The sequence below is a fragment of the Xyrauchen texanus genome, chromosome 1, assembly GCF_025860055.1.
Source record: "Xyrauchen texanus isolate HMW12.3.18 chromosome 1, RBS_HiC_50CHRs, whole genome shotgun sequence".
Classification (NCBI taxonomy): Eukaryota; Metazoa; Chordata; class Actinopteri; order Cypriniformes; family Catostomidae; genus Xyrauchen; species Xyrauchen texanus.
In genome coordinates this window covers 49876422-49897356 of record NC_068276.1, presented here as the reverse complement: position 1 = coordinate 49897356, position 20935 = coordinate 49876422, and the positions used below count along the sequence as shown (strand labels likewise).

The 20935-nt window shown below is 36.9% G+C and overlaps 1 protein-coding gene across 1 annotated transcript in view; it reads left to right on the top strand.

The window, feature by feature from the left end:
* LOC127649319 (disintegrin and metalloproteinase domain-containing protein 33-like) overlaps positions 1–19060 on the top strand; it is a 121707-nt gene extending 102647 nt beyond the window's left edge. Inside the window, exons 15-23 of the mRNA XM_052134377.1 lie at positions 1124–1232; positions 2467–2671; positions 2766–2843; positions 5123–5231; positions 7831–7972; positions 14789–14885; positions 15319–15561; positions 16768–16949; positions 18527–19060. Coding sequence (XP_051990337.1) covers positions 1124–1232; positions 2467–2671; positions 2766–2843; positions 5123–5231; positions 7831–7972; positions 14789–14885; positions 15319–15561; positions 16768–16949; positions 18527–18578 — 1217 coding nt within the window. The 3' untranslated portion in view covers positions 18579–19060. The remainder of the gene's footprint in view (positions 1–1123; positions 1233–2466; positions 2672–2765; positions 2844–5122; positions 5232–7830; positions 7973–14788; positions 14886–15318; positions 15562–16767; positions 16950–18526) is intronic.
* The last annotated feature ends 1875 nt before the right edge of the window (positions 19061–20935 follow it).

Here is a 20935-nt window from a genome sequence, read left to right as displayed (position 1 = left end):
GTTAAAGGGTTAAGGGCCACCAAACTGCTCAAGATGCTCAGTCAACGAACTCGACTTGGATTACTACTTTTTAATTCTGAGATAATACAGACAGAGTATACCAAAAAAAAGTTGGAATTACTTTTACTATTTAGGTTAGCCTACTTTGTATGGACGTTAGCGATAACTAGCTGTAAAATCTGACGTGAACACCTGCAAGAAGGAAATATGGCTCAAACACGTATTTTGAGCCATACAATTGTTACGGCGTTCTGCTGTTGTTTCTCGTATGGTTTTGGATGTTACGGTTGTCATAGCCCTTTAATTTCTCGTTAAAACAATCAAATTGACTCACGATATTTATTCACATGATAAAGGAGGTCTTGAATACCCCAAAAATGACATTAACTCATTTTTGACCAAACATGATGTTACGGCGTTTTGCCTTTGTAGGGCAGTATAATGGCTAGCGTTTACTTACTCCTCTTAGAACAAATCACTTGGATAAGTGTTAAATACCCTAATTAATATTAATGAGCCAAGATGTTAAAGTTTTTAATGCTTTAAATAAAAGTAATATATGCTTTCTTTATTAATTTACCATGGAAATAACATGGCATTCCGTGCTACTTTATAGAATATCATGGTATTACAATGGTACATGTTCCAAAAAAATACAGAAATACTATGTTTTTTGTTTTTTGTTTGTAAGTGAGAATCCGAAGCCAGATTTCTCTATCAATTACCCCTAGATAAACCTTTCAAAACAAAGTCCCACTTTCTGCATTTAGTCAGCACTGATGATCAAAAACTACCTGGTGTTTATTATGTGAGAGCTCTTGGAGGTTGACTGTACACCTCTAGTGTGTTCTGGTCTCACATTGTTGGAATATTTGTACATGCAGAATAATATGTAATTGTCAAACATATTTACAAACAGTATGCATTAAAAATTATTTTTGGACACTTGAAACCTAAATGCTTTGGCATGGATTTCATTATATTATCTCAAACTAAATATTAGCTGCTGGAATAAAGCCAGCTGGCAATAGTCTTCCAATCACACAGTGGGTCTGTTTGAGTCCCTGACCGGAGTTGGCATTTCTCTAAGATAATGTAAATTTAACTAAGTAAATTTGTTCAGGCGCGCAGCCAGCACACGATGCCTGTTTCCAAGATGTGAATGCAGCGGGTAACGCCTTTGGAAACTGTGGCAAGGACGGTCATGGCAACTTCGTGAAGTGTCAGAAAAGGTGAGATGGTACTTCAGCATTTTGGCAGTGTGTGTCTTGTAAAAGGATTTGCTGACTTGACTTTAGTGAAGTGAAATCTGTGATTCCAAAGAGCTTTTATCTTTTTAACACACTTATTGCTCTTGTGACTCCATCTATACATTTACAAAGACAAAACTAAATCAGTTTTAGTGAGCATTGCATCATTTCAAGTACTGAATTGTTACAAGCTTCTCCAAAGCCAGTCTTATTTTTTGCCTTTTAAATGATTCATCATTCTCAAAACAAATCTGAATTTGTTTAAAGTCATAGTGTGCAATTTCTCTGCCACTAGCATCACCAAACAGAATAGCAACAATAATGACATGTTTTCAAGGTTTCCCGAACACTACCCCATCTGCCATTGGTCAGTTACAGTAGTCCTGCCCCAAACTTATGCTCAACAAACAGAGCAATGTTTTGAAAGCTCTGTAGAGCCAGTGTGTACACTTTCGGGAAAGTCAACCAATAAATCAACCAATAAATCGTCTACTTATAGTTTTCGCTGCATATTAATAGGAAACGTATATAAAAGAAAACTACACAAAACAAATTTAAAGGGATAGTTCACTCACAAATGATGATTCTCATATCATTTACTCACCCTCATACCGACTTACTTTCTTCTGATGTACACATACAAAGATATTTTGAAGGATGTATGATGAGTTTCTGTCCATACAATGTCAGTCAATATGGTCCAAAATGCACTAAGGAGACAGATGTTGAGGTTTTTAGTGAATAAGGACTTCAATTGTGGTCTTTTTCCCACTCAAAGCACTCACATTATTTCAGTCTTACGGATTACCTTTTGCTGCCTTTATGTACTTTTTGGTGCTTGAAAGTTTTGAACCCAATTGACTTACATTGTGCAAACAAAAACAACTTACATCCTTCAAAATATATTTGTTTGTGTTCTGCAGAAGAAAAAAAAGTTATACGAATTTAAGACAACATAAGGGTGAGTAAATTATGAGGTAATTATAATTTTTGGTGAATTTTCCCTTTAAGTATTAATTATTATTAAATAAAATATTATTTAAGAAGTGAGGTTTTTTTTATTGTACTATTATATTATTTGCTTTTGCCATTGCTGAATTACGCAGGAATGATTACAAGCAAAGATGACTAGTGGTCTTTGATGTCTATGATTGATTCCTTACCATCATATCATATCACTTATTTTTTCTAACCCACATATGAAATCTCTCAACAGTGATGCCAAATGTGGCAAGATACAGTGTCACAGTGCTGCCAAGAAACCAAAAGGCACCAATGCTGTGTCCATCGACACCACCATCCGTACAGATGGCACTGAAGTGAAATGCCGGGGCACATATGTTTACAGCACACAGGATGGGCAGGGTGATCTGCCTGACCCTGGATTGGTTATGACTGGCACCAAATGTGGAGAGGGGAAGGCAAGTTTGCATTTGATGCTTTGTGAATAAAATTATGTACAGTGTGTTTTCTGATGTGCTAAAGTCGAATTGGATCTGTTTTATTTGCTTTCAGGTCTGCAAAGACAGGCAATGTCGAAATGCCTCTTTCACTGAGCTAGAAACCTGCGTTGCCCTTTGCCACGGGCATGGGGTAAGGTCTCATGTCAAATGTTGTACTGAATATCTGAACTGAGTATCACAGCTTTGATTTGGCTTTAGCCACTAGGCCACATGTAATCACAGCCATGCTGATATCTGGTAAAACAGCATGATAGTGAGTGTGTGGTATTGCTTTTGAATAATTAACAGGTTCATTTTGAGTAACTTATTTTGTAGACACAATAGGGCCAATTGCTTTTGCTCCGCTAATGAAAATAGTTCCAAAATGAAGCCAAAAGCAGGATCAGCCATTGCATGTCTGCAACTACAAGTTCACAACAAGCAGGATCAACTTTTGGGACAAGGCCAATGTCTCAAAGTTGCCATGGATGACATTTTGCTGCAAAAACATATCTGATTATATGTTGATGACCTGTAAATAAATGGTAAATTATCATTATTAAAAAGTTATTAGTTTTTTGGGGAAACCAGAGTTTAAACAGTACTCAAGTAAAGAAACAGTACAATTTTAATATTTAAAATTACAATGTGAGAAGAAAACACAAAGATTGTTAATGAATGTATTTGTTTGAAAGTATCTTTTGGAGTTCACTGAAAAACTAGAGATGCAAAAAGTATTGTTTTTATTTTTTATTTTTAATAAATCACTCAAATGCCTCACCAAAATTATGCCAAATATATTCACTTTAGTATTCCATCTCACTCTAGGTTCCTTTTTAACTCAGTGACTCATTGGGGATTTCACACCTCTAAATCCCTTAAAACCGCCCTCTGGGTTGCTCATCTCCCGAAACATACTGCCTCTAATAAAAACCAGCGCTTTTCTTATATTAGCAGAGCTATAGCATTTGATTTGTGTATTTTTGGTCAAATAGTTGTAAACAGCCTCCGAGCTGTATAAAGTCCAATCCTGTGTTTCTTAATCCATTTGCCCTCTCTCTGTCTCACTCTTTTTTCAGCTTTTCTTTTATTTCCTTATTTCTTGCTTATTTACCCAGTTGTTGTTTGAAAGGGCAACCAAATACGACAGGTCTTTGAGGGGAGATTAGAGATTCAGAAAGTGCTTTTTTATTATTCATTTGCATTATCATTTGATTCATATTGATTGTATGGCTTAGGGAAGTGTGTGGATGGTGAATAAAATGAGTGATCGTGGTATTTGCACTTAGCACATTTTCTTTCCTTTCCACTGTGTCTGCCTTGCCTCTGGGATCGAATGAAGCGTGTAAAATATTCTATGTTGAAAAAAAACAATCCAGTATGATGAAAGTCAATATATATTCTGGATTTGCCCTATGCTCTGAAAACATGTAGAAACCATTCCTTGCAATTGTTGCAAGGAAAATAAGGATAGGTAAATGGCAGCATATGGTTCTGATTCACCCAAAAATAAAAATTCTGTCAATTTCCCCTCATGTCATTCCAAACCCATATGACTTTCTTCTGTAGAACACAAAAGGTATTGCTAAATGTCAAGGTTACTCTTTTTTTACACAACAAAGGTAGAAAGTAATGGGGCTGTCAAGCCTTTAAAAATGACGAGAAAAAAAGGCATCATGCAAGTTTCGTAAAACAGTCCAAATGAACTGTGCCCTATATTCAAAGTGTGATGAACAGACCAAAATTTCAGTCACTGAAAACCTCAATGTAGCTTCTCAAATCATATTTGTGCTTGCACATTCAAAGATGATACCTCAAGTCACGTTGTACCAGGTTTGTCAATGACAAACATATGTGATCTTTGCATATCTCATGACCGATTGCCATGCAGTGAATTTGACTGTTCTAAATTGAACGTATGCAATTGAAGAGGAGATTTTCTGTGAGTTCCAACTGATGTGGGGCAGTGGTGGCTCAGCGGTTAAGGCTCTGGGTTACTGACCGAAAGGTTGGGGGTTCAAGCCCCAGCACCATCAAGATACCACTGTTGGGCCCTTGAGCAAGGCCCTTGACCCTATCTGCTCCAGGGGTGCTGTTTCATGGCTGACCCCAGCTCTGACCCCAGCTTAGTTGGGATATGCGAAAACAACTGCATTTCATTGGCTCTGTACCTGCACAATGACAATAAAGTTGAATCTTATCTTATTAAAAGAGCAGCATAAGCATCCTGCCTGGCATCTCCTTTCTGTTCCAGGAAAGGAAGTCAAAGGGGTTTGGAATGACATGAGGGTGAATAAATGATGGCATAACTATTCCTGTACGCTCAAGCACTTTTAGTGCAAAAGGCATGTGACAATTACACCCAAACCTTTCTCATGGAAATTCCCACTCTCCCTAATTCCTTTGCGTCTTGTATTTTCTTGCATTCAGGTGTGTAACAGTAATAGGAACTGCCACTGTAACCGTGGCTGGGCTCCCCCCTTCTGTGAGAGACCAGGCCTGGGGGGCAGTGTGGACAGTGGACCTGTACAGTATGACAGTGAGTTAACTTCAGACTTGGAAATGTGCCTCCACTCTCATGTTCGTCTCTCCTATTCTTTAGTCTATTTTATTGATATATTTTATCAAGTCAAATTATTTTTATTTGTATAGCGCCTTTCACAACACAAATCGTTTCAAAGCAGCTTTACAGAAATCATTTATTAACAGAAAATGAGACTAATATATATAATGTCTTAGAGTCATCATTGTGTAGTTTGATAAAATACGGTTGTGAATTGTATTAAAATAAGTAATTAAATAATAATTGTATTTATAACCCCAGTGAGCAAGCCAAAGGTGATTGTGGCAAGGAACACAAAATTATGTTGATGATTGATGTTGGATAATGGAGAAAAATAACCTTAGGGGAAACCAGACTCACTGTGGGGGCCAGTTCCCCTCTGGCTAACATCAAGAATATAATGTCAATATTACTTATGTATAATGTAAGTAATGGTTTAAAATGATTAAACTAAGTAAGTGTTAAGGTCGTGTTTAACAGATGTGTTTAAACTTAAGATTATGACTGTCTTGAGTCATCCTAGATTCACATAGATGCAATTGTCCTTGTTAGTTGGCTGATGAAGGCTTTTGTTGGCAATTCAATTCTAGACTATGTATTCCATTATATGAGTGTAGTCCATCAATAGACCAAGGTGATGCAGGCTGAGATCAGTGAGGTGCATTGTTGTAAAACCGGACGGTAATTTCGGTGAGGTCTATCCTAAGTCCAAGATTCAGGCAATGGTAATATGATGTATCCCATGTCTTATGGATGGAGTTGGCATCTGTTCATCCTCTGAAGTCCATTGTAATAGACTGAAGTGATTCAGTCTATTACAGTCTATTTCGGCTGCTATTAGTCATCATCTCCCTGCAAGACGTAGCAGTGGAGTCCAACACGAAGCAGGAATGGAGCTGGATCCAGCCAGTTCTGGTGACCTCAGAATGGGAGTCTCGAGGTTGAGACAGGGAAACAAATAGAATACAATTAGCATAGATGCCATTCAATTTATTGCAGAGTTATATAGATCATGATCAATGTTTCTGGTTTCTGGTTCTGGCAGACCTAACTAAAGCAGCCTAATTGTGAGTTGATGGATAAATTAGGTGTATGTCTGGCTAAACAGATGAGTCTTTAGTCTAGACTTAAACTGAATGAGTGTGTCTGCATCTCGAACAATGTTAAGGAGACTATTCCACAGTATAGGAGCCAAATATGAAAAGGATCTACCTCCTTTTGTGGATTTTGATATTCTAGGAACTATTAACAGGCCAGAATTTTGCGATTATAATGAACGTGATGGAATATAGCGTGGTAGAAGGTCACTTAAGTACTGCGGAGCTAGACCATTCAAATTTTTGTATGTAGTTAACAGACTTTTAAAATGAATATGAAATTTAACAGGTAGCCAATGTAACGATGATAAAATGGGGCTAATATGATCATATTTCTTGGTTCTAGTCAGCACTCTGACAGCTGCAATTTGAACCTGTTGAAGTTTATTTATTGAACTTGCTGGACATACTCCCAGTAATGCATTACAATAATCTAGTCTTGAGGTCAAGACTTGACATTTCCAAGCTATTTTTGCAATGACTTGCAAAGCTGGTCTCTAGGTTATTTTCAATAGATGTATTGAAGTCAATAGAAGTCAGTTCCCCACAAGTTCACAGAGGTGTCCTTTCAACTACAGGTGTAGTTCATAACATTAAATACGGTCATGTTCCACAAAATTTGACAAATAGAAAGTATCCAAATACTTTTTTTTCTTAATTTTTGTCAAAAGGTTTTGCTTAAAGTGTTTTTGTGGTATCATTCTTTAAAAATAAATGCCACTTAGTTTTAAATTCTTTTATATAAAAGAAAGACATTCATACATTTTAAATGTGGCTTAAGTGTCCAAGTATTTGGGGGCCACTGTACATATTATATCCTAGGGGTTGGCAACCTTTTTGACATGGAGTGCCATTTTTTTATTTTATAGTCAATGGCTGAAAGCAAAAAGAAACAAATGAAACACGGAATGTAGGCTGTCATCCACGCAGCCTGACCGAAGCAAAGTGGGCGCATTTACTCGCTCGATTAACCAAAAGTGAAGCGCTGCCGGCTCGTGATGCACGAATGGCTTGCATGCGCTGCACTAGTCTGTTGGGTATACTGCAGTCTTGTTGCATTTTTACATTTTGTTTAGCTCCCCATTCAGGTCATAAAAACACTGTGTGATCATGAGGAAGGATTACATCAGATGTAGATTGGAATGCAGGTGCGGAATTTCATATGAATAAAATAGTCTACTCCCCTCTCACCATTGCTGGCGTTCCAGTGTTTACCCCTCCGTGTGGCAATGCTGGAACACGTGCCAGAGGTTGCTGACCCCTGCTATATACTGCACATAGTATACACAAGGCAAATAGTTATAGAAGCATTGTATGCTATTTTGAATATAGCTATAGACATTTTTACAGTACAGGATGTATGCAGCACGCACACTTGATCTTACATCTGCTATCCAGAGTGGAGGATATTTGGTAAGCTTTAGGATTGCTGTTGACCTATGTGTAATGGTCTCTCTATGTTCTATATCTGTCCTCAGGTCAGGTGGGACTGGTTGTTGGACTGCTCTTTGCTTTTCTAGTGCTTCTCCCTGCAGTTCTTATTGCCTTCTACTGCATCAAGATAAAAAGCTCCTACTATCATAAGTGGAGAACACAGAGAGAGAAGAGCAAAGCCAGCAGGTATTACTATTGCAACACACACACACACACACACATACATATATATATATAGTGCTTTGACAAAGAATTCAGACCTTGTTGTGTTATAAGTGATATTAATTTGAATTGACACCCAAATCGCCACTATTACAATATGAAAATGGGTTTATGGATGTTTAGATGTATACTAATGTATTTATAAAACTCTACTGTGTGTCTAACTCAAGCTCAGATACACTAGTATGTGAAAATGTTTGACACCCCTGCTCATTCTTTATAAATATTGTTTTATATTTTAAAATAATAGTTATTTCATCAAAACTATAAAATAACACAAATAAAAAGATGGTAATAATGTAAAGCCCCAAAAATGGGAAACAAATCAAAACGATATAGTTTGCCTCTTCAAAAAGTAGTCACCCTTTGCCTACGGATCTGAACACTTTGCGCATTCTCTCTTCATGAGGTGCTGGGATGCTATTTAAACTGTATTGAAAAAGCCAAGCAACGTTGAGATGATTGGTCTGATTCCCAGGGAACAACATGCTTTGAATAAAAGTGTCTGCCAAATGCATAAATGCAACTAAGATCATGAGAAACATAAATTCAGTCAATTATGTCCAAACTTTTGACTGGTAGTGTGTCCTTTTCTTTTGATCATCTCTATAACTTGTTTTTATTCCCCATGAGGAAATTAATTTGATTGGACTTGATTTAGAAAGGTGCACATGTATGAATTTTTTTACAGAACAAGAACACAAAACATGAAGTCTTTGAAGTTTCTTTATTCGTGAAAGCACTTTATTTGTTCTCTGAAATTGTTTCCATGCTTCAATCTGAGAAAATCATGAAAAAAATAAACTTGCCAGCACATTGAAGGTTCCCAGAAGCACAGCGGCTTCCGTTATTGTGAAGTAGATTTTTCGAACAGCTGTTCAGATCGATTCAATATTTGGGGCAAGAAGGATTCATTGAATTCAAATCATGTCAATCAATGAGTGAATTCCTCAATTCACTGTACTGAGGGAGTGAATAACTGAACAAGTGGGCAATTTCAAATGCCCTTTGACTTGACCACTTTTGGCCCAACTGTGGTGTGTTATTCAGAATATAGCATTATGTCCTTCATGCAGATTTATGGTAAGACTGATTCCTAGAGATTTGATTCCTAAAAAATCTAAGCAATGATGGCACATAATTGTTTCTTCAAGTCCATCGCTCATATTCAAGGACAGAGTCCTTTCTCTTGGATAACAAAACACCTCCAGCTCCACTGCTTGATTTTGTCGCAATTGCAATACCTAATATCAAATTGCAGGTTGACTTCAGGTGACAGGACTTGAATTGCTTTCCTTCAACCTGCCAGTAATGTTTATGCCCAAATTAGTGAAGAAATTATATGTTTGGGGAAAATATTCCTATTAGTTAATCACTAACAAGTTAGTAAATGCTAGAAAATAAATAAGGAAATACTTTAAGGAAAAAATTGTCTTGATTATGGGAAATGGGTCCAATATCAACTGCAGAGGGCTCCAAAAAAATCAGTTTGAACTCACTGTGAATTCGGCAACAGTTGGCCAACGGTTCTTGAGATAATCTTGGTCTGTGCTTTCTGAAATTCGAAGCACTGCCCCCAGTGGGCAAAACGGGAATTGTTATTGAACTTATTGACACATGTGAGTTCCAGTTTCTGGGTGAAATGTCCACAGAGTGACCCCAAATCTGAGTTATTTTTAGTTGTAAATTACCACTTTTACATGCACTTAAGAAAACACTCTTTTTTGTTAAAAACATAATGTAAATGAGAATATAGTTTTCCTAATACTGTTTAAGGGATTAAGAGAAAGCAGTTTACCACACGTCTTGATTAGCCTGATTAGGGGCCGGCGTGCATCATCACAGCCTGGTCCCGCCCTCCTCCTTGCCACACTCCTCCCTCCTTTCCTTCCGGCCCCGCTTGCTGGCAGGTTTTCCCCACCTTCTTGGACCTGGGAGGGAGACAAGCGGAGGGTGGGGGGGAGAGGGAAAGGCCAACATGGAGCAACAGCAGGAGAGAGAGAGGAGAGATAAAAAAAATTTAAAAAACGTACTCGCCAGTTCTCTGATATGACGTAGTCTAGAATGATACTTATTTTAAACGATGTTCATAGTGGATAAAGAAGACTCACAACTGTATGTGGAGCCAAACATGGTCAAAGTGTGTAGTGCTACTTTGATTAGACCAGGGAAAACAGTCTCAGACACAGCCTGCAGCCAGAAAGTGTCATGATCAGTTAGTTTTTAGTATTAATATTTGCTTGCAGTTCAATCAGTTCCATCTGTAGAGATCCAGCATGTGCCCACTTGAAGGTCTGTGTCACCTCCTTTGAAAATCCGCTGACATCTGTGATTCTCAATGAGAAGAAGAAGATGCTGTTTAGGCTGAAGCTGTCAAAGCAATTTTTGAAGTTTCCAATCAGCTTATCTATGAAGTCAACATGAGGAGAAACATCTCTCTCACCCTTAATCGGTGCCTGCACTTTTGGGAAGTGTGCACAGTCTCCTTGAAGATCTTCCTTGAACACTTCCAGTTTCCTCTGGAGGATGCAGAGCAGCTGTCATCAAATCACAAACTGAATTGTTCTTGCCCTGTAGTTTCACATTGAGCTCATTAAGGTTTGATGTGATGTCTACCAAAAAAGCAACAATATCCATTTTGCTCTCGTCTTGAAAAAAATTGAAAACTGTGTTGCCTTCTGACTCTTGAGCTGTACTAGTAAAGCTGTTATTTCCTTTCGAACGGACCAAAAGCATGCATTTGCCTCAACTTCTTTCAGGAATTCTCTCAGCAGGTGATTAGTTTCATCATTGTATTCATCACTTCAGCATACTCTACTGACAGATTGGCGCACAGGACAGACTGATGAATGATGCAGCGATAAGCTGTGAGATCAGGGTTGTCCTCTTTCAGCCTTGCCACAGCTCCTCTTTCTAATCCTATCATGGCAGGAGCCTCGTCTGAGGTGATAGAGACCACTTGTTTTAGATCTATCCCCTCTTTCTCAGCATCTCCTTTATGACCATGTATATGTCCTTTCCTCTTGTATGTGTCTAGAGTGGTGTTACACCTAACAGGTCTTTACAGAATTCCTTCTTCTCTGTGTAAAATCTAACATAAACCAGAAGCTGTGCATTATCACTCACATCAGTAGATTCATCAACAAATAATGCTATGCATGGTGCACTCAAGCTGTGTTAATACATCCTCTGTTTGTATTTCACTCTTTATTGCTGTTGTTGTATGTGACTTTGGGATTTGCTTGATCTTTTCACACAGCTTGTCTTTTTGTTTACCGTCCCGTAAAGTTTCAGCAACAGCATTCATGCACTCCATCACCACTCCCCTGTCAGAAAATGGCTTTTGGTATTTTCCCAAAATCCAAGCTATTTTTAGTGAACATTCGTTTGCACGTTGTTGGGCAGTGAATGCATGGGAGAGGACTCTGGTGGACCGATCAGACTGGGTTTTGAGTTTATTTTGCGAGCCCTCAACTCAGACTGCTGTGGAAATGTTTGCTCAAAAGGTCTGTGCTTTGTCTTGTAGTGGCCATTCTATAAAGAATTGGGAAAAATACATTATGATATGGAATAAAAATAAAATAAAAATAATAAAATAAAAATAACACTTGAATAATACAAGTTTTTTGGAATAAAACCCAAAAGAGCAGAGGGACTAGCTCTTGATACAGCAGTACTGAGGGACTATGTAAAAGAAGATGGCGTACTACTGTAAATGTTAGCTAATGACAACAGAGTGAAACCTTTATGTGACTTTCATTGGTTGCTATAGCATGCACATGGCCTCCTCTGAACAATCACTTCAAGCACTCCTCTGAACAAGTACTTCAATTCACTATTGGCCAACCAGGTCTCGTTGTGAAAACGCAACCTTATATACATTTTTGCAAAACTTGTTATACATGGCTCCAGGTACAATTCCCTGCAGTTTCCAGGAGAAATTAACATTAGAGCATTACAAAAACTGTGTGATTTATTCACACATGACATTACAGAGTCATAGAAGCAGCTCGAAATGATGTGGTTGCTTCAAAAATGTAGCTTTTTCATCTCAGATGACTTCTGCATTTTAAAACACTAATGGTTAGGTTTAGGCATCGATAAGGTAAGGATGTATTTTTTTAACTTCTCACATATATTTTAAAACACTGTTGGTTAGGTTCAAGAAAATTTTTTAGGTTAGGGAGGGATGGTTTAAAATAAATATCTAAAATTCAACTTAAAAAACACTTCTGAAAACACCATTTTACTTGCTTTTGGCGCCCCCAGCTGGACATTTCACTGGAAACCTGCAGTCAAACGTGATATACAGCACATCCATATTGAATTGCAAAAATGTTGTCAAGTTCACATAAATTTCATGAGACCAGGCTGTGGCAGCAGATCAATCCAGATATGTTTTCAATTACGTATCTATTATGGTCATGAGCAGGCTATGACTTCCATGCCTGCTGTGGCCAATCCGTTATTTTAGACCACAGGAATAGTTTTTTTTTTTTTACAGCTGTGGTCCAATAAAGGTATCAGAAGGATTACGATGTGTTCTTAGATGACTCATGAGCTCAAGGAGAGTGATTTTATTACAGACCTGTTGTTCTTATTCACAACACTCCTACTAATGAGCTCTATAGATGATTGTCTTAAGCTGGAATCAGGAGTGAGCAAGCATAGAGCGTGAGCCGGAATGCTGAATTTCCTTCTCTTAATTGTTTCAAAGAGTATGTCAATGAGATATGATTTCAAATGTTTGCATTTGACAGAATATTTGGAACTGTTTGATGCAGCTCAAAGCAAGGCTGTAACCACATACTCACAACTAAGCATTGCGGATATTCAGAAAGTATACACCGATTTTACCAGAAAAAAATATGATTAAATGACTGACTGTTTTTCGTGAGCTCAGTCTAATTTTTGGAGGCTATTTTGTCCAACATTGAGAGACATACTTGACATTATGTCTCATAAAACAAAATTATTTGGCCAGTGTTTAAAATTCTCGCATATATTTGTGATTAAAAAAAAAACTCTTACTCCACCAATATGTATTTCTCCTGATTACGTCAGTTAACAGTGGAATTAAATGTTTATTGCTACAATTTATCTAATGCAGTTTGCTAAATTAGATTAATATGACTAAAATGTTTGGTTTTGTATCACTAATAATATGAACGAGTTGTCATTGTAAATGGAAAAAAACAAAACATATTTGACTACTTATCATAAGCTTGTAGCACTGCTGCTGTGAAGCGTAAGGGTGGCAGCATCATGCTGAGGGGATTATTCTCAGCAACAGGCACTTGGATTGGTGAGCAACAAGACTGAGGTTGAACTGAGCCAAATTTAAAGTGATGCTTAAAGAAAACCTGCTCCTGAGTGCACACAACATCTAGCAAGAGCAAAGAGGATGAACTGGTGCACACAGTCAAGACAACGCCGGAGTGGCTTTGGTAGAAATAGATAGTTTTTGAAAAGCCCAGCAAAAAACATGAACCCCTTATAAACTGGGAGAAGAAATAGGAAGATTCCAGTTCTCAATCAATCTGACAGAGGAATGGAGAATAGGAGAAGACATTTTTAAATGACATTTTACAAAAACATATTGTGTAAAAACACTTTCGGTGTACTTTTGGACATTGTGTGTCAAAACAAATGCAGTCCAAGAAAAGTTCAAATGTATTCTTTCCAACACCACTATGGATGAACAGTATATTCAGTAAATTATTAAAGGAATATGGTTCAGTACAAGTTAAGCTCAATCGACAGCATTTGTGGCATATTGTTGATTACCACAAACATACATTTTGACTTACTCTCCTAGACTTTAAAAAAAAAAAAAATGTAGGTTACAGTGAGGCACTTACAATGGAAGTGAATGGGGCCCATTTTTGGAGGTTTAAAAGGCAGAAATGTGTAGTTTATAACTTTATAGAAGAACTTACATTAATTTTTCGAGCTGTAAAGTTGTTTAAATTTTCATTTTTACAGTCGGTTTAGGGTTTATTGTAATTACATCGTCATGGCAACAGTTGTAAAATTGGTTATAGCTTTATACAGAAAAGTTTAGTGAGTGATTTCATCACACTAAAGTCATGTTAACACACATATTGTTTATGTCTTGTAGCTATACTTTTGAAAAAGTATTTTAACATTCAAAAATTGCCTCCATTCACTTCCATTGTAAGTGTCTAACTGTATCCCAGATTTTTGCTTCATTTCTTTCAAATCAAATCAACTCACTTTATTGTCACACAACCATATGCACAAGTGCAACAGTGGGTGAAAGTCTTGAAGTCTTTGTGGCATGGGGGCGTGGTCGTGCTTTCTGGACACTCTCTCTCTCGCTCTCGACACTTGGCGTCCCTTAAATGTCTCTCTCCGTATCACTATAACAAGACACAGGTGACAAACCTTACCGCTCTCTCTCTCCCGCAGACTGACACACAACCACGCCCCCCATGCCACAGTCTTGTTTTTAGAAAAAGAGCGGCATGTCAAAAATTTATTTTTGTGGCAATCGATATTACTCAATAGAACCCGGAATATTTAATAAAATGACATGTCTAGACAAACAATGTTATTGTGGTTTATGGTAGATTATTTGTTCACATTTTTACTGTAATTACTGTATTTTCTGATTGAAGAAATTCTATTATTGCTGTCTTAAAGCTTGAAACTGATAAGCTGATAAGATCAGAGTTTATTACAGCCTCTCTTGGGTGTATTTCCCTCAAGTCTATTTTATTAGTTCCACAAACTGTTTGTGTTGCCATGTGTTCTCAGACACGAGGGCTCCATTGAAAAGGGGAAGAATGGGCACTTAAACCCTGCTTTCCATCTGAAGGTGGTGGGACCATCAAACAGAAGTGCTAACCTTAAGGTACGGAGACAGCTAAGAAACAAAGACACTTTAAGCTTTCTTGATCTAATTTTAGATATGAACATTCAGCATTAGGCTTTAGATAAGTAGAACCAGATCATCATTTGAAACATTTCTATTTTTATACATCAATTCATGTCATTAAATGTGGTCAAAATAAAGAGGCAACACTTATAAAAACTTGATTTAAAATTATTTATGAAAGTTATGATAAAGCATTACTAATAAACCATTTTCACTTGCAGTCCACCCATACATAAATTTTTTGTGCACAATTAGATAAATATGATGGTTGGGTGAGAAGTTTGATAAATGTTTTTAATTATGATCATCTAGTATATAAAAAATTGTAATGCCCAATTGCCAGTGTGAATGATTAGTTGGGCATAACTATGACAACATAGCAAATATCCTTTTCTTGTTTCCTCTCAAGCTACCTCACACCAGTAAGGAGGTGCTCCCTCTAAAGCCAAACCCAACCTCCAACGGTACTCAGCCGGTCAATATTGTACGGCCCCTCCGGCCGGCTCCTTCGCCATCTCTTAGCCAAGTCAAAGGACCTCGGCCGTTCCCGCCAGTTAGCAAGCCACCCAACTCACCCAAACCTGTAGCATCACCTCAGAAACTCAGTCCGCCCAAGAAGCCTCTGCCTCTCAACCCCTCACGTACACCACTGGTGAGTGTTAGTCCTGATGTTTTTCTTTTTGTATAACCGTCCTATTGCGTTTAGAATCTGCATTCACTTTTTGCATTAGCGGATCAATTTTGACCTGGTGGAACTAGTCATTCATAACCCAGTGGTTTTCATCTAAAACCATTTTCCAAGTCAATAATAACTTCTTATTTATTCATACATGTTAAAAGACTTATATTTTTGCCATGTCAGATGACAAACATAAACGTTGATATTTAATATGCCATTTTTTTTTTCAATAATAAGAGAAATTCAAGATATATTAACTACAGCCAAACCAGTGTGATACACGTGAACACATATTTTTTATCAATATATAAATTAAATTTTATTTGAATATAATATCAAATTTATATGAACAGCTAATATGAGAATTACTAGTAATTTGAATGGATTTCTTATTACTCATAACTGCAGCTCAATATAAATTAGTGGTCAACATTTATGAAACTAAAATGTAATTTTTCAAATGATTATATACTATATATAATTATAAAACTATATATACTATATATAAATAATATTAATACATTTTACTATGTTTTTTAAACTAAATATATTGTTAATTGGCATGATCTGCCAAATGTTAATGCCTCAGTAAGCTGCAAGCTGGTTCATCATCAGATGGCTGTGCACAATTTTCAAGCCCTATTTAAACTAATGTGTTCATTAACTTTTGCTCTTGCCACACCCCTTTCAATGTATTCATAGATATAAAAAAAAATATCTACATAATATCATGTGTAAAGCCACAGTTGATGCCCGGGTCAAAATCTATATACCAATTTGTTTTAAATGGTTATGTCTCTTAATACATTTTATAAAAATAAAGAAATCTGAAACAAATAAATAAAGTATCAAGTGTAAGTCACAAGGTTTGGTTCCCGTACTAAAACTATGTGGTGTTAAAAATATATTATTTACCACTATCGGGTCAAAAATGACCCGAAGGAAATAGGAGTGTTAAAATCACAACTGTGTGAGTCACAGTGGAAGTCACAATCTCAATCTACTAAACACCTATTTAATCTGTGTTGAAAGAATGATGCTAGGCCCAACACTGATGAAAATCTTATTGAATGGAATAGACAGACAGACAGACTTCAAGTGAAGACATTGTGAAAGAAGTGTTATTGAGTTGAAGAAATTCCCTGTGTTCTTTCCTTCCTCTTTCCTGTCCTCATACAGATGGTATCAGTCCAACAGCCTAAACCCGCATCCACGCCTCCCAAGAGGCCTCTGCCTCTCAGCCCTGCACGTGCAGCACAGCCCAAATCCTCCGGAGGGGGACTCTTGGTGATGATGCCCCCTGCACTCGGCCCAAAGCCATTGGGAAAGGTGACCGCCGCTCCCCGTTTGAAAGCATTCCGGTGAGAATACTTGATAAATTCAAGAGAAATGCCAAAAATAATACTAAATAGTAGTGAATAAAATGAATGACATCAGATTTACAGGTTCCACAATGTTTTTTATATGCAAATACGATGATCTTTAAAAATAAATATATTCAATTGATAACATCAGGTGTATTTATATATATATATATATATATATATATATATATAGTTTCTGAAGTCTTGCACAAATGATTCAGCAGAACACCTGCAAGCTTTCTGAGTCATTCAGATTGAATCGCAAACCGATTCAGACTTAATTGAGCGATTCATTTGCGAATTCAAAACTGGCGATAGTAAACACCAGGTACAAGGCATGATGTAGCGATGTAGCTTTTCTCAACACTATGCCGCTACCATGTCAAAAATATGACTTTGCTATTGAAAAGCTACTTGATTTAAAAATTACTCAGAAAGGTAATTAAGCTAATAGCTTCACTATTTGTAGCGAAGCTTCTGCCCATAACTGTTCACACGGAAACAGATTAGCTAACCCTTCCAATAGGGCGATTTACACTTACAGCAATTAAACAGTGCTTGCATTTTTATTCATGTAAATAGTAGGATTTACAGTTCTTTCTACAGAGTATTCCAGATATCTCTGTTAAACTGTATAAAGCAAAATGTTTTAAAACACCTTATTTCTCCTTGAGTGTCCACATCAATCTGTTATCATACTGTATAAAGAACTCCTCTAACCCTTATGCTTAGACATCACTGCACCTACATACATTCAAGCCTCATTTCTGCTTGTCTACAGCTCTACACATTCCTTGAATCTAAGCATGAATGAATCAGTTTTCATTACATAACGTGTGACTCATAAGATTCTAATATATATATATTGTATATATATATATATACAGAATACAGCATTTCATTTTGAAAGGCTCAGCAGGGCATTATTTTTATTGGATGTGTGTTTATCTTGGTTGTTTACACACAAATAGAAATGCATACAATAAGTGGTTAGTTTGAAATGATGGGTCAACCTCGGAAGAGGCATTCAGTGAACCCTGTTAAGTCTTTAAACTGAAAGATCATATGAGAAATGAGGCTAAAAGAGACAACCATTCACTGTCAATTCTGCTTTCACTGCGATTTTAATTAAAGGTTACTTTCTTTAAAGTGTTCTCTATACAAAGACAATGCAATCTATTGAAAATAAAATATGCAGCTAGCTACTGTATTTGTCCATGTTGTTGGGCTTTGCTTTAGACTTTCCATTTATTTGCATTATATTTTTACACACAAACACACCATCTTATACTGTATATATCATACGCATGTGTTGAGAATTGCCTCCATACATGTCAAATTAACCTTGAGGCCAGTTGGTTAAAATTCACTGCAAGTTTGGCTCAGACAAGCAAACTTAGTTCTGAGAAAAGTTCTAGCATCATTTGTTTGCAGATGCCACTTAGTTTGATAATTTTTTACCTAAAGCAATGCAATTCATACATTTTATGTGTAGCTGAAATGTCTAAATATTAGGGCCACTATATACTGTATAACATTTGTTTGTTATTCTCTCTCTCGCTCTTCTTTTTCAGACCTGTTTCAGGACCCAAACCACTCATAGTTCCGTCCCTTTTCCGAAAATGACCCTTGCAGGATTCATTTTGAAAGACTGCCGCCAACCTATTTGCACTAAAAAAGGACTCTTGAAATTGGTACTGTATTGAGCTGTCTAACTAGGGATGGAAAAGTATGGTGCTAGAGCCTTGGCAGACGTTCAAATGCAGTCCCACACAGATCTAGAGAAGACGCAGTTCTGCATGAAAACAAATGCAGACTTAGACAGGAAGTTTCGGATAGACCATCACATTGCCAAAACCTTGACTTTTCTCACCTTGCAATTTTTTGTACTTTGTTGTTTTTTTTTTTCTTTATGTTATGCCTCTGTCTTGTTTACATTTTTTGTTTGACTATCATCTATTTGTCAAGTGCCAAAGATGTTGCTTTGTTCAATGCATTGATTGTTTAATTTGATGTTCTGTGCTGTACGTTATTTTGTGTTTGGTACTTAAATAATGTGTCATACCTTTTTAAAATAAAGATTCCATGTCATTTGGTTGTCATCACTTCATTGCAGGCTTTGCGTAACATCGAATTTGTAATATGCTCAGGTCAAAAATAAACACAGGCCTGTTGTGAACACTGGGATCTTGAATAATAAATAGAAAGGTCATAATTTAAAAATAATTTGAAGGGAATATCTGAAAGATTAACTCTACTTTAGTATCATTTGAGAGAGGGATCTCTTAAAGGAACAGTTCACCCAAAAATTTAAAATCTAATTTACTCACCTTCATACCATCCTAGAAATGTTTGACTTTCGTCTGCATAATACATATGAAGATTTTTAGAAGAATATCTCAGCTCTGTAGGTTCATACAATGCAAGCAACTTTGAATGTCCAAAAAGCACAGAAACTCAGCAAAAAAGTAATCAATAAGTTTTAAGTCTTGTGAAGTGATTTAATAGATGTGGTTGAGAAACAGATCAATATTTAAGTCTTTTTCTCAGTATAAATCTCTTTCTTCTGGAGCTTCTGGAGATATGCATTTAACTGGAGCCTTATAGATTACTTTCATGCTGCCTTTATTCCCTTTTTAGAGATTTAAAGTTCTGGCCACCATTCACATGTATTGTATGGACCTACAGAGCTGAAATGTTCTTCTAATAATATTTGTTTGTGTTCAGCAGAATAAAGTAATTCACATCAGTTATGTGAGTAAATAATGAGAGATTTTTTTTTTTTTGGATGAACTATTCCTTTAAGCGACTCACACCCTGGACAAGATGCTCTTTGTCACAGAAAGGATGTGTCAGTGCATGCATATAGGCGGCATTCCAAAACAGGGAATAATACACCTTTTACTTCCATTGTAAATGCTTTCTTTTTAGTAAAAGATGGATTAAGTGGAAATTATTTTGGGGATAATCAACATTATGCACAAATGCTGCCAATTGACCTTAACTTGTAGGACTATTAAATCCAGAGCATTCTTCTAAGTATATCTAAATGGGAATGGTATTTGTTGGATTTTTGTAAATAAATGAGGAGTAGCAGATATGTAAAATAGCTTGTTTCCTAAATGAATATTAGGTTTAGTCAGGGAGTAGATTACACTGAAATTGGAGACCCACCACTGAAATCTAATTTAGGACAATGCTGTTACTGCACTGACATTAGTCAGTAAACAGGCCTCTGCGTAGCTTTGGGAGCTTAAAGATCGTGCTAAACAGGCATGCAAAAAAATTATAATAATCTTGTGCTTTTTTGCCTCTTAGTATCTGTGAAAAAGACATGTGATTCTCTGACAACTGAATCTTACCAATCAGTGGATTTTCCTAAACTCAGCATTAACTGTTAGTGTCATGTATTCTTTGTTTTTGTCTGGACTTTTATGTTGAAATTCTTTAGTTCCCCATTCCTGTTTCCTGTTAGTTTTGTAGTTTCTTTTTATGATTTCCCCTTATTTCCCCTGATTGTTCCCCCAGATGTTCCTTGTTCCCTTGTTTTCCCTTTTGTATTTAAGCGCTTGTGTTGTGTAGCTTTTGTTTCTTTTAAAGCTGCATTCAGATCCTCATTTCTCACTGACCAAAAATGGATCTAGCAGCTGTCCGAATTTTGCTTCTGAAGCAAGGGTACTGTCCAGTTGAGGATCACGTCCATGAGTTTTTAGAACTAGCAGATTTTGTGTCCTATCCAGACCGCTCTCTGGTGGGTTTTTTCTTGACTGATCTGAATTATGCACTGAAGGAACTAATGCCATTGGCTGATCCTCACTGGATGCTCTGCGAATATGTGGAGAAGGCTCTGGAACTTTGCGGATCCCTTCACACACTGGATTTTGTAGGTAACCCCAGTACAAAACCTGCATCTTCTGCTCCCTCATATAAGCCTGCCACAGCCAACGAGCCAGCGCCTATGCCTGTGGCCTCATCCACTCCAG